General features: G+C 38.4%; 1 protein-coding gene and 1 pseudogene across 1 annotated transcript; one reads left to right on the plus strand and one right to left on the minus strand.

Moving 5' to 3' along the window:
- The first annotated feature begins 2,959 nt into the window (after positions 1-2,959).
- LOC130509150 (co-chaperone protein p23-1-like) lies at positions 2,960-4,881 on the plus strand. The gene is made up of 6 exons (XM_057004822.1): positions 2,960-3,118; positions 3,569-3,755; positions 3,819-3,975; positions 4,065-4,111; positions 4,202-4,433; positions 4,602-4,881. The coding sequence occupies exons 1-6, from the start codon at positions 3,114-3,116 to the stop codon at positions 4,694-4,696; spliced, it is 723 nt and encodes a 240-aa protein (XP_056860802.1). The 5' UTR covers positions 2,960-3,113; the 3' UTR covers positions 4,697-4,881.
- Positions 4,882-11,152: 6,271 nt separating this feature from the next.
- LOC130509781 (mitogen-activated protein kinase kinase kinase 1-like) overlaps positions 11,153-13,327 on the minus strand; it is a 2,965-nt pseudogene continuing 790 nt past the window's right edge.

Genomic DNA, 13,327 nt, shown 5'->3' on the forward strand with positions numbered 1-13,327 from the left:
ATATATTTTTATCAATCAATATTATTTTTCATAATTAGTGTAATATATTTTAGATGTATCATAATATAACTAACGATATTCAAAAGACCTGGACTGAATCAGGTTATATGGCTATTTTTGTTACAAATATTCAAACCCGTTTTAGATACACTAGTTATTTAGATATTTTTAGGTTCCTATACATCAGAACCAAATTCATCCAGATCCAGAATGACCCAACTCAAAATCCACACATAAGTTTATAATATTCAAGCGGGACTTGGTTTCAAAACAAAAAAAACGATACCCGAAAAGAACAACATGTACCTAAATAAACAGATAATGTTCATGTCTAATTGATTTTATAAATTAATTAAAAAAATTCTTTCTATGTGTTTGGCTAAATTAATTGAAATAGAAAGAGTTTTTATCAAGTAAAATAATTTAAGGAGTGAAAAATTAAGTGGCAATAAATGTAGCACATTTTAATTATTTTGATTTAAGTTATTATTTTATTCATAAAACATATCTTTGAACTATGTTTTTGGGTACGTAACTTTCCACCGATTGAAACTAAATTAAAAATATTTTAGTAAAATAAACTAAACCAAACGTTTAATCATATGTAAAACCTAATTATTTAACATTTTTGATTTTATAATTGGTACAAAGTTAATATTTTATTAACTAATAATTAAAAATATGCACTATTATTATTATGGTAATATAATTAATGATGTAAATTATTATTAAGGTAATATAATTAACTAAATTGTTAAACTAAGTGAAATATGTAAACACAATTAATAGATACTACTATTCATGTATCCAAACAAATTTCATTAAAATTATTATTCAAGTTTCCAAACACTCTCAATTTTTTTAATCTTCTTATTCAAGTCTCCAAACACTCCGATTTTGTACTTGAGTTTTAATAAGATACTAGATCTTGACCCGTGCGACCGCACGGATATTAATTTCAGTTTTAGTTTTTTTATACTAAATAATATATTTATAATATTTAACGTTTTATATTGACTAAGTTAGGGGTGGGTATTTGGGTATCCACTCGAATTCGGTTAAAATCTATTCGGATTTGAGTTTTTTGAGTTTAAAGATTCTAGCTCTATTCGGGTATTTATAAACTTTGGTTCCGGTTTGATTCAGATCTTTGCGGGTTTGATAACCCGTTTAAACTATTTTTGAATTTTCAAAATTTATATATCTTTAAATTTCCCTAAATCTAAAAATAAAAATAATATAACATGTAAATTTGAGTAATGTAAGCCAAAGTACCTAAATTAAAAATTAAAATAGATTTAACTTGAATATTTGGATGAAGAATAAATATATATTTTAAATATTTTTGGAGTTTTGATTGTTGTTTATCTACTTTAAAATGTTTACTTTTGATTATTTTTTATATTTCAAATATTTTAACCATCTTAAAATAGCTTATATCTTGGATATTAATTCGAAAAATAGCTAACATATCGAAGTATATAAATATGATTTAAATACATTTGAATATCCGAAATATTTCGTTCGGATGAAGTTTGGTTATGGTTCTCTAGATACCAAAATGGTAAATCCGTTTGGATATTATCTAGTTTCGGTTCAAATTTGCTAATATTTTTTCGTTCAAATTTTTTAAATGAAAAGTTGATATTATAATTTCCAGAATCGTTTGTCTAATAAAAATGTATTTTTTTAATTTGACATTGATTTAATAGAGAAGTTAATGAAGTGTATTTAATTCAAATTTAATTTTGGAAAACACATTAATATAAGTGGAAAAGACAAAGCATTAAAATATGAAGAATTATTTAATTTTGTATTTAATTTAAATTTAATTTGGAAAACACATTAATTGAAGTGGAAAAGACAGCATTAAAATAGGAAATATTATTTAATATCAGTGGCATACCATTGTAAATAAAAGTGAAAACTAAGGGGTATTTTATATGGGTACTTCTCTTTTAATAATATAGATATATATAAGTTATTGATCACAAAATTTTCAAAAGGCTTTTAACATTTTTGTAATTTAAATTCGTTTAAAAATTTTCAAAATATAAAATAGAAGAAAAAATAATTTTTATTACATGGTTAATGTAATTGTTTAATTTATTTTAATAACATAAAATTAAACGAAAATGAAGAAGAATGCAAAAATTATTATAAAATCTTTATTTATTCATAATCATTAATTTTCTTATATATGTTAATTATATTAGATGTATATTTTATTTAAAGAAAAAATACACGCTTCTTATATTTTGAATTAATATAATGTTTCTTAGCAATTTGATTTTTGCCCAACATTTTTTCAATTAATTTTTAAGGTGCTATGTAAGATTAGTTGGCATCTTAATTATGTTACAACTCAGCAAGACTCCTCTGTAATTATTACAACCTGAAGATTACAATTTTAAATGTTTTTCTAATAATATATAGAGATTTAATTTTTATTCGGGTTAGTAACCTGAAATTTTGGCTAAAAAAAGTAGTTAAGAGCATATCTATTGGTGAACTGGGGGGGCTCGATTCCTTTTTCTATAATTTTGATTTTTATTTTTTTCCGTTTGATATTTTTAAAAAATAATAATAATGGTCCAACCGTGGTATACCACGTGACGTGGAATCTGTGAAACAGTGATAAATCCGTATCAGTGCGGCGATTTCACGCGACTTGGGTTCAAGAAAATCAGATTATTTTAATATATTGTTTTTAGGAATCGTGTGAATTTTGGACTTGATCCTTCAATGGGCATGCTCTCAAGGAGTGCTTTGAGAAACCAGTCCACTCACAACCCTAAATTGAAACCTTTTATCTTAACCGTTAACCCAAAATTGAAACCTTTCATCTGAACCGTTAACCCAAAATTGAAACCATTCATCTTAACCGTTAAATCGCTAATGGCCCAGCCTTTTAATCCTTCACCGTTGATTTGACCTGACCGCACTTTATATTCTGTACACTAGCTCGTACATGATAGTCACAATCTAGGTAAGAGAAGGTCTTTCTCTGTCAATTCATTATAACAAGTTAAAAATCTAATCTTTGCGTCACCGTTTGAGTCCCATCTCTCTTCTCTCTAGGGTTCTTCTTCTTCTACAAGCTTCCACCAAACATGAGGTAAACAATATTCCTTTCATTGGATCTATCCCTAACTCTTCCGTTTGACGAATCGTGTTCTTTGATATTCAATCATGTGCTATTGTTTTTGTTACTTCGCCGCTCACTTAAATTTTTAATTTTTCCTCATGGGTTTGTCTTGTAAACTCCGATTCTTTATAGTATCGGTAGATTCAAAGCTACACTTCAATTGGGTTCCTGGGAAATAAGAAAGTTAGGGTTTTTAATTCAGGTCTAGGGTTTATCGTGTTAGAGCAGTTGTATTCAGGGTTTAGGGTTTATGGTTTAAGTTTGGTATTAATGAAGCTTCAGTTTAGTGGTATTGAATCAATTGATGACAGTTACTTCTTACCTGTTTGGTGTCTTAGATGTGTTTTGTTGTTTTCTCTTTTGTTATGTTTTCCTACGTGTTTGGTCTTGAAAGTAATTGCTTCTCTTGCGTGTTTACAGTCGTCATCCCGAAGTGAAGTGGGCCGAGACCACTGACAAGATTTTCCTCACCGTAGTATTAGCAGATTCGAAGGAGACTAAAGTCAACCTTCTCCCAGAAGGAGTCTTTGATTTCTCTGCAAAAGCTGGTCCTGAAAACCATGTTTATGAACTTAAACTGGAGCTTCACGATAAAGTCAACGTTGAGGTGAGATTCGTAGACTAACCTGTTGGCTCCTGTAAGGTTCTAAAACCTTTCATTCACTTTCAGGAAAGTAAGATCAACATTGGAGCGAGAAGCATCTTCTGCATAATAGAGAAAGCAGAGCCTGAAAGGTGGGACAAGCTTATCCGTGGTGGGAAAGCGCCACACTATGTAAAGGTTGATTGGGATAAGTGGGTTGATGAGGACGATGAAGGCAACGCTGGTTAGCATTCTTCTTAGAAGCTTATATAACTGTACTCTCTCTGAAGTTTTGGAGATGTTAATGTGTTTGCGTATTTTGTCTTAATTCAGGTGCCGGAGATATGGATATGGGAGGAATGGGTGGAATGGATTTCTCAGTATGTTTCTAGCTTGTGATGTTGTTTATCTTACTATATATATATATAGCTCTGAGAAATGACTCCATGGTCTGTTATTTATTCTTGCAGAGCTTGGCTGGAATGGGTGGAATGGGTGGTATGGGTGGAATGGGCGGAATGGGTGGAATGGGTGGAATGGGTGGCCTTGAAGGACTTGGTGGCATGGGTGGACTTGGTGGCATGGCTGGACTTGAAGGACTTGGCGGCATGGGTGGTATGGGAGGTATGGGAGGCATGGGTGGTATGGGAGGTATGGGAGGCATGGGTGGTCCGGAAGAGTTTGAAGACAGTGATGATGAAGGTAATAGTTTTTAAAGATCATTTTAGTTTATGTTTGGTCTCATCTTCTTGATGAATTGAGAATGTTTAGTTCTTGAATGCATTTGTCATTCAGATATCTCGGATTGCATTTGATATTTTTTACACATTAGTTATATATCTAATGAAATGATTTTCATTGGAACTGCAGAAGAAACCGCACAATCTGGAGACAAGAAAGATGAAGCTGTTAAGGAAGAAGCCAAAGCAGAAGAACAAACAACATCTGCTAAGGAAGACAAGTGAAGACACTGTTTCAGAGAGGAAACCATATGGTTGGTTCCATTAGCTTTCAGGGTTTATGAAGCTTGTTTTTTAATTTACTTCTCTTAAAATGTTGTCACTCTGTTTTGCTTTTATGGATTTGTTTTTTTCACTTGCATTATTGTGTGGGTTATATGGATGGGTTCCAAATGATCTTTGACTTTGCATTTTTTTGGCATCGACAGTTTCTGTGGAAACTGGAAACCTTTTCTATGTCCATTGCCAAGACTATCTATTTTACAACAAGCTAAGGTTGTCCATGTGAAACATACTTTTCCTTTACGCATGTGATTTTTTTTTTTTTTTTGCCATCTATAAATTTCCATTGATATCAAAAGGTACAAACAAGCTACCATTACAAGACCTATTCACAAAAAGTCTAACACAACTGACCTTCATGTATACCAACTAAGACCCTCCCAAAAATATATGTGACAGCCATCGAGGTCCCCCTCGAGCCATATAGGATTGGACCCTATCATCCTGAACAACACTATTAGCAATCAGGCAGGCTCCCCTGTTTGCAAAAGGAGCTTCCCAAGCCACCCGCCATTCGAACATCTCCCCCAACAACCTATGAAGCTCCATCACTTTATGTCTGAAGGAAGGCTAAGCCTTTGGACGGTTAATGGCATTAACCAACAAACTACCTTCAGAATAAAAGTAAACACTCCTGCAGTTGTGGCTTAACATACTCTCCACTGTCCATGCTAAGTTCAAGAAGTGGACTTCATCGTTTGTTAACACATCAGCAAAAAAATGCCGGCTGTGTAACAAAACCTCACCTCTTGAGTCTCTTAGCACCCACGCAGCACCTAGTTCCTGTTTCCTTTTCGCCCACCGTGTTCCTATATTGCATTTAAGTAGACCATCCGGCGGTGGGCGCCATTCCTGATCGACAGAAGGTCTGTGAGGAGTCTCCACTACTCCGTTTTGCTCTATCTCCTGTGCAAGACTCCAAAGCTGCTCTTCTTCCTTGGCTTTAGAGCACGTCTGCTCCCCATCATATATGATCCCTTCAAAAATCAGAGAATTCCTGTTCTTCCATAGATACCACAATACCCAAGGAAACTGATTGGTAATCCATCTAATCTCTACTTTATTCCTGTGGCAAAAAGATAACTCATATTTGTCCATACTGAACAGTCATCAAAACCACCTTGTGGAGAAGGAAAGCCTGAGATAGCCCATACTTGGCGCGCCAACGTACATGAGAAGAGGACATGATTAATAGACTCACCTTCTAATCCACATATTTGACAAACCGAGTCACATTTCAAGCCTCTGCTCCTAAGGACATCCAATACTGCGAGCGCACCGGAAAGAGCTTTCCAAATAAAGACTTTGAGTTTAGATGGTGCTTGCAACCTCCACACTTGGGCTTTCAAAGGATTCAGAGACGGCTGCTGAGTATGGAGTGCAATAATATCTTGTCGATTCACAGCCAAGGCAAGATCATAGCCCGTGCGCACTGAATACACTCAACTTCTATTATGCTTCCAAATCCAAGTATCCGGTTCAGAGATTACTGGTTGGTGACGCTCCAGAATTTGAATATCCGATGGGATAAATAACTCTGCCATTTTTGATCGGTTCCATCTTCTGCTCCGAGTATCAATCACATCAGACACTAAAAGATTGACATCAAAGCATCGCTGGCGTCTGATGGGAGGCCGGCATGTTCCATCATCATCCTCGAGCCACGGTTCTGACCAAACCTTGATACTTCTGCCATTACCAACCGAATACTTCAACCCCTGAACCAACAAATCTCTGCCAAATAATAAGCTTCTCCACGCATAAGAGACCCTGCCCTTTAATTGAACCTTAGTAATATCACAATCCCCACAATATTTGTGGATCAAAACCTGTGACATTAAACAATCTTGATGATGAAGGAGTCGCCAAGCCTGTTTTGCCAACATAGCTTGATTGAAGCACTCTAAGTCTTTAAACCCCATCCCTCCATCCTCTTTGGGCAAACAGAGTTTATCCCATCTCAACCAGTGGATCTTATGCTTGTGTTCTGCTGTATCCCACCAAAAACTTGCCATTGCACTAGTAAGGCTAGCGATGACTGTTTTAGGAAGGCGAAAGACAGACATGGCCTGAACAGGGAGAGCAGACGCTACAGCTTTAAGCATAACTTCTTTGCCACCTTGGGAGAGAGTTCTTGCATGCCACCCCAATATCCTATTGCTTAGTCTTTCTTTGAGATATGAAAACAATTTGACTTTAGACCCAATCATTATCTCCGGAAGTCCCAAATACTTGGCTTCTCCTCCTTCGGCCTGAATTTGCAGCACTTCTTTAACCTTCTGTTTGTCTTCTGCTGAAACCCCTTTGCCAAAAATAATTGACGACTTTGCAGGGTTGACCACTTGTCCAGTCACTGCTTCACATTTTCGAAGTTCTCCCCTCAAAGCTCTGCTCTGCTCTTCATTAGCGTCACACGCAAATAAACAGTCATCAGCAAACAACAGCTGATTCACAGTCGGACCTTGAATTCCAAACTGTATCCCTGTGATCCTCTCAGCTCTTGCCGCCTTTGAAAGAAGATGGGTCAGTCCTTCAGAGCACAATACAAACAAGAATGGGGACATGGGGTCTCCTTGACGCAATCCTCTCTGTGGCGTGAGCAAACCATGGGGTTGATCGTTAATGAGTACTGAATATGTGACAGAAGATACACACTTCATCACCCATTCAATCCATCTTCCATCAAAGCCTAGCGCCACCAATAGGGCTCTGAGATACCCCCACTCTAGACGATCATATGCCTTCGCCATATCCGTCTTTACCACCATTTTCTTTGAGTTTGGATCCTCCAGCGATCCCAAAGAATGAATCATTTCATGCGCTACGGTTATATTGTCTGACATCAGGCGCTCCAATACAAAGGCAGATTGAGTGGTTGAGATAATCTGCTGTAACACCGGCTTCAAACGTTTTGCCATAATCTTGGAGATGATTTTATAAGTCACCGAGCACAGGCTAATAGGACGCAAGTCAGAGATAGATTGCGGCTCCGGAATCTTAGGAATCAAGCAAAGATGGGTATAATTCCACTCTTTCGGTAGAAAACCCGTCTGAAAAAATCTCTGTACTTCCTTTACCACCTGGCCTCCGATTGTATCCCAAAATTTTTGGAAAAACATAGCCGACATACCATCAGGTCCTGGAGCTTTGGAGGGATTAATGGAGAATAGCGCCTCTCTTATCTCCATCGGTTCAACCGGTTTGATCAAATCCCTGTTCATCTGGGCCGTGACTCTAGTAGGGAGGTCATGAAACCAAGACTGAAATGGTTCTGTGCATGATGAATGGAACAAAGTCGCATAGAATTCCAAGGCAACCTCTCCTTTCCATCCCTCTGAAAAGACCTCAACACCAGCAGCATTAGTAAGTTTTTCAATATGCTTTCGTACTCTAGCTGCTTTGACAGAGTTATGAAAAAACGCAGAGTTCATATCTCCTTTTTGTAACCATTTCTCTTTACTCTTTTGCCACCAGTATGTCTCCTCATCCTGTTGAGCACAAATCAAATCTCCTTTTAACAGATGTATCCTTTCAGTGGAAGGGTTAAAAGAAGACTGTTCCTGCTCCAACTCTTTTTCTGCTTGTTGTATTCGAGTGCGCGAGTTGAGCGTTTCAGATTTCTTGAGCTGACTGAGAGCCTTCCTGCATGCTTGGATACGAGTAGATACAGATTGCTCACCTCTTCTTGTAGCAAACTCCCAGGCATTTGCCACTGTCTCATGTACTCCTCTGATCTCCAATAAACGCTTATCAAATCTGAAATAGCCTCGATACTTTTCCTGTCCTTCAACAAGATGAATATGGACTGGCCTGTGATCTGAGCCTCGCTTATCCATGAACGTTTGGCTTGAGCCCGGGAATTTCATAAACCAAGCCCTGTTTCCAAAACATCGATCAAGTCGAGAATGAACACAAGAATTGTTTCTATTACCACTCCAAGTAAAGCCATCTCCATGACTTGGCAGCTCCTCTAACTTTACTGCATTCATCATTTGATTAAAGGGCCCAAAAGTCTCATCTGATCTCCATGCTCCACCTATCATTTCCCCATTGTGTAAGATGTCGTTAAAATCTCCCACAACACTCCAGCTTTCTTGACGAGTCACACCAATTATGCTAATTTTCTCCCACAGCTCAACTCGTCGTTTCCAAAAGGAAGGTCCATAAACAAAAGACGCATAGAACGAAACATTTCCATACTGAACTATACAGTCGATTAAGTTCTTATTTACATCAAGGAACTTCAAGTTTACAGACTTTTTCCAAAAAATTGCCAAACCCCCCGCATGACCTTCGGGATCTACTGTATACACCCGATCATAGCCAAGCCACACTTGTAAGTCTACTAATATATTTCTACACCGCATAGTTTCCATAAGAAAAATGACCTCAGGGAAGTGTTTTTGACGCAACTCCCTAAGCGTGAAATTGTCAGGCCTTGAGGCCGCCCCAAGCCCTGACAATTCCAGCTTACGATACTCATTGGATCGCGGCGATCCCTCATGCGGGATCACCCTTGCTACCTTCATCTTCCCTGCTATCTGAGTATCTACTGCTGCTTCCTGTCCTTTTCGCTTGGACCCCACACCTGAGCCACTGCCCTCCTTGCCATAGAGGTCCTGAAGAGCACTAGATCCTTTCGCCTTAGATGCTTGCCTTTTACGGATATGAGGTCTTCTTCTAGGTTTTGTCTGCTTCCTGCAAATCCCGGATGGTAGTGAAGAAGAGAATTCAAAACCATGTTCCGTTGGATTTCTTTTGTCACCTAAAGACCTGCATCTTTTAAGCGGCTCTGCTCTATCTGATGCTGTACTTGACCACGTCTTCGCCATCTTCCAATTATTTGCATCTTGATTGCTGAGCCTTTGATCAACGTTCACTCTCTCCACGGGGCCAGCTCGCTCCTCGCTTCTGAAGGCTCTAAAAGCTGAAGCCATGAGCTTCCCTTCTCCCTGACCTCCTTTCCCATGATACCGAGATGCTGCCGCTTCATTCAGATCAAAGTCAAAAATTCTACCTTTCCCTTTCTCAATGTCCTTGGTAAACACTGGAGGAGCTTCTAAACGCAACACCGTTTTTTTGGAGCATAGGATCCTTCTCTGTCTCCGCAATTGATGATTGAATGCGATCAATTCTAACCAAGCGATCCTCCTCAGTAGCCATCAAAAGATACCTGCGCATTTCTTCCAACACTTCTTCTGATATCCTTCTCCTTCCTGTCTGAGGGTCAATCCCTACTTGAGCTTCAGAGAGGACACCATATAAAGGATCTTGAGGCTGTAGAAGTCTCTCCGCATCAGCTTTCTCCTTAAGAATCTTCGGCCTTCTTTCTAGTGCTGACTCTCTTCGCTGTCTCACAAGTATAGGACACACCTCCTTTGCATGATTCAATCTCTGACACTCATAGCACCGTTTTTGAATTCTTTCATAGTTAAAGCGAACCGTAGCAGTTCCTCCTTCCGGTAGATTGATCACCTTAGTCTTCCTCAGAGGACGAGATACATCAAACCTCACCAAGACTCTCACATAGTCATGTATCTGTGGCTTATCAGGATCGAAAGCCACCACTTTAACTTCCCCGAGACACTTTTCCCCTAGCGCTGTAATCGCCTTCTCGGTGTAATAGTTCACAGGGATATCTCGTATCTGAACCCAGATATTGATGAACTGCAGATAATCCGCTGGCGGATTTTCTACCCACCGTTCAATCGCGAGCGCCCATTCATTAGAAATATGAACTCCCTTCTCTAAGACATCGAGCAAATCCTGTTCTTTGTCGAAGAAAAATTGAAATCTCTCTTGCGATAGCGCCACACCTCGAACCCTTCCTTCCTTCTGCCACTTCCTGGGCATCTCATGAATTAATCTTGACATCTTCTGACAATCTGGATTGAGAATTCGCCCAATCAGACTCCGAACGTTCCTCTCCGAAGATCGAAAACTGGGGGAGATTGGACATCTCAAACTGTGCATCTTCCTCATTTAAAGATAAAGCCATCATCGCTTTATCCATCGCGTTCGACATCTTGAAGTTATGAAGATTTTCTGGAAAATTTGTTCTTCACCGACAAAGCTTATGAACAAACACTTGAGATGCTTGAAGATCACTCTGGAAAGTTGTATTTTTGCGGTGGTTTTGCTAAAACGTGTCAACACTTTAACGACAGCTAGGCTCCACTCACCAAAGAACAATATTTAGCGAGAGAGAATCAGGCCCAAAAGAGGGAAACTTTTTATTTACTTTTCTTTTTAATTTTACGCATGTGATCTTACACACAAAAAGTGGTAATGCAAATTATAAATTAAGTATATTAGTTATTTCGAGTATTTGTGGATAAAATGAGTGCATCGCATGGAGTCCTTCTCCAGGCCTTTGAATACGTGTCATTCCCGATTTGTCTACTGGCTCTCTAGTTCCTCAGTGGCTTCTTCCTGTTGAAGCAAGATATAATGAGGTTGAAGTCTAATGTATTTTCTTTTGAATGACTTAGCCTTGATAGCATACAGAGGTGAAGTACGATGTTTCCATCAATCATACAGAGGTGAAGTACGATGTATTTATAAGCATCTTTTGAAAAGGAAATCATAAACAAGTAGCAAAAGTGTAACATTAATGTATTTTCTTTTGAATCAAACTTAAAATTTTATTCAAAAAAAAAAAAAGGATGGAGCTCAGCCGCTGTGCACACTGTCACAACGGGAGATCCTGATTCTCGAGCCTGAGCTGAGCCAGAGCTTGAGCCTGATCCTGAGAATGATACGTGCCTTCTAACAAATGGATGGTTCAGCAGCTCAGCTGCAGTTGGCCGCTCTTCCGGTTTCGCTTTAAGACATTGAACAATGAAATCTCGAGCCTGTAGTGATAATGTATCCGGTATGTCCGGAAGCTCGGCCTTTCCGATCCTAAACAGGGCTTGATACTGCGGGTTTGAACAAAATCTGACATCAACTCTTATTTTACTTGGAAAAAATATTAAAAATGAAAGATCTAATAAAACACCAACACTTCTAGATCTTGACGACTTACTGGGTATTCTAGATCGCAGTAGGGGATCTTCCGAGTCAGCATTTCAAGCACTGTGCACCCAAGGCTCCATATATCAGCTGAATTCCCATACCCGTCAGTATGCTTCGGGTTAATAACCTGAACACATTGTTACGTTCCATTTAGAATCAACCATACAAGTATAGCAATATGTATTGTGACAGTTAGAGGAATCCACATATATGTTACGTATGGGCATAATAAGTCTGAGGAACCAACGTCACACATCAGTAACCACAAAAGTTCCAAGATCCAAAAATTATGTTGAAAGTGCGACATGTTTGTCTACCATTGCAATCACATAATCAACATAGTAGAAAGGAAAAGTGTGATAATTTCCTAGAACAATACCTCTGGAGCCATCCAGAAGGGAGTCCCCTTGGAGGACATAATATCGTCGGATTTTGACACCTAAATAATAATATTGACAAGTATCAAGAAGGGGCATCGTAAGAGTAAAAAAAAAACTATAACATCTATAAATGGAAAAGAACCTTGCCATTAATCCAAAAATCTGCAAGCTTAACAGCTCCAGTGGCGTCCACCAATATATTTGCACATTTGATGTCCCTTTGTCACATCAAATGAGGAAAGCAAGGGAAACAGGAAATGCCGGAAACCAGATGCTTAGGAAATACAGGGACAACAATGACGAGAGTTTGTGAGAAAAAAAAGTGGAGAAAAGTTTCTATTAGTCTTACCGGTGGATAAAACCTTCTCCGTGTAGATAATTCAAGCCATCTAGGATTTGTCTTGTGTACATGGACACTGCAGAGTCCGGAATCTGGTATGTTGGTAAAGTTTTAGAATGGAACCTTGGGTAACAAGGTCAAGAAAGATGAACATATTCGACCCATCCTACCCACACCAAAAGGCATTATTCAAAGAAAATTCTTTGGCAGCTGCAGCAAGTGTGGACAAGAAAGTAGAACAACCTTGTCTGTACCATGATATCTCACGGATTTCTGATGCTGAAGCTGACTAAGTAATGCATCTCCAAGAAAAATGAAAAATGAGTCACTTTCAAGAGGATATTAAGCTACCAAACTTTGACAGATCAATGAAACAATGCTACAATCACCTCCTCGAGTTGCTGTATGCATTCTTGTGCCTGATCACTTCCCTGTTCAAATAGTGAAACTTCCTTGACAGCAAAAGAAGTCCCCATCACTCTATTTATCATACAAAAAGTATCTTCATCAGCCAAATGCATAAAGGATTCAAATTCAATCAGTACGACTTACCCTGTAGATGCCTTCATACACGGAGCCAAATGATCCTCGTCCCAGAAGCTGTCCCTCAGCCAAGAACTGGGAACGCCGATAACCTCGTCCCACTAGTTGACTGTTAAGCCAGACGTGATGAAACATCTGGAAGAATAGATGGGAGAAGTATCGGATTACTGTGCTAGAGGAGGAGTTACCACCCTCATCAGCAGGTTCGAGAAGCCTCCCTTCCGTTTCCACATCTCTTTCCACTTCCTCACCTTGTCGGAAAAAGAAGAGGAACTTGGACGCCTAACTACTTCA

This window comes from Raphanus sativus, chromosome 3 (assembly GCF_000801105.2).
Source record: "Raphanus sativus cultivar WK10039 chromosome 3, ASM80110v3, whole genome shotgun sequence".
NCBI classification, from domain to species: domain Eukaryota; kingdom Viridiplantae; phylum Streptophyta; class Magnoliopsida; order Brassicales; family Brassicaceae; genus Raphanus; species Raphanus sativus.

What these genes read in the sequence shown, in the direction of transcription:
- LOC130509150 (XM_057004822.1), top strand. An exon ending in ACGATAAAGTCAACGTTGAG is followed by an intron (nt 3,756 to 3,818) that starts GTGAGATTCGTA and finishes ATTCACTTTCAG; the next exon opens with GAAAGTAAGATCAACATTGG. An exon ending in GGACGATGAAGGCAACGCTG is followed by an intron (nt 3,976 to 4,064) that starts GTTAGCATTCTT and finishes GTCTTAATTCAG; the next exon opens with GTGCCGGAGATATGGATATG.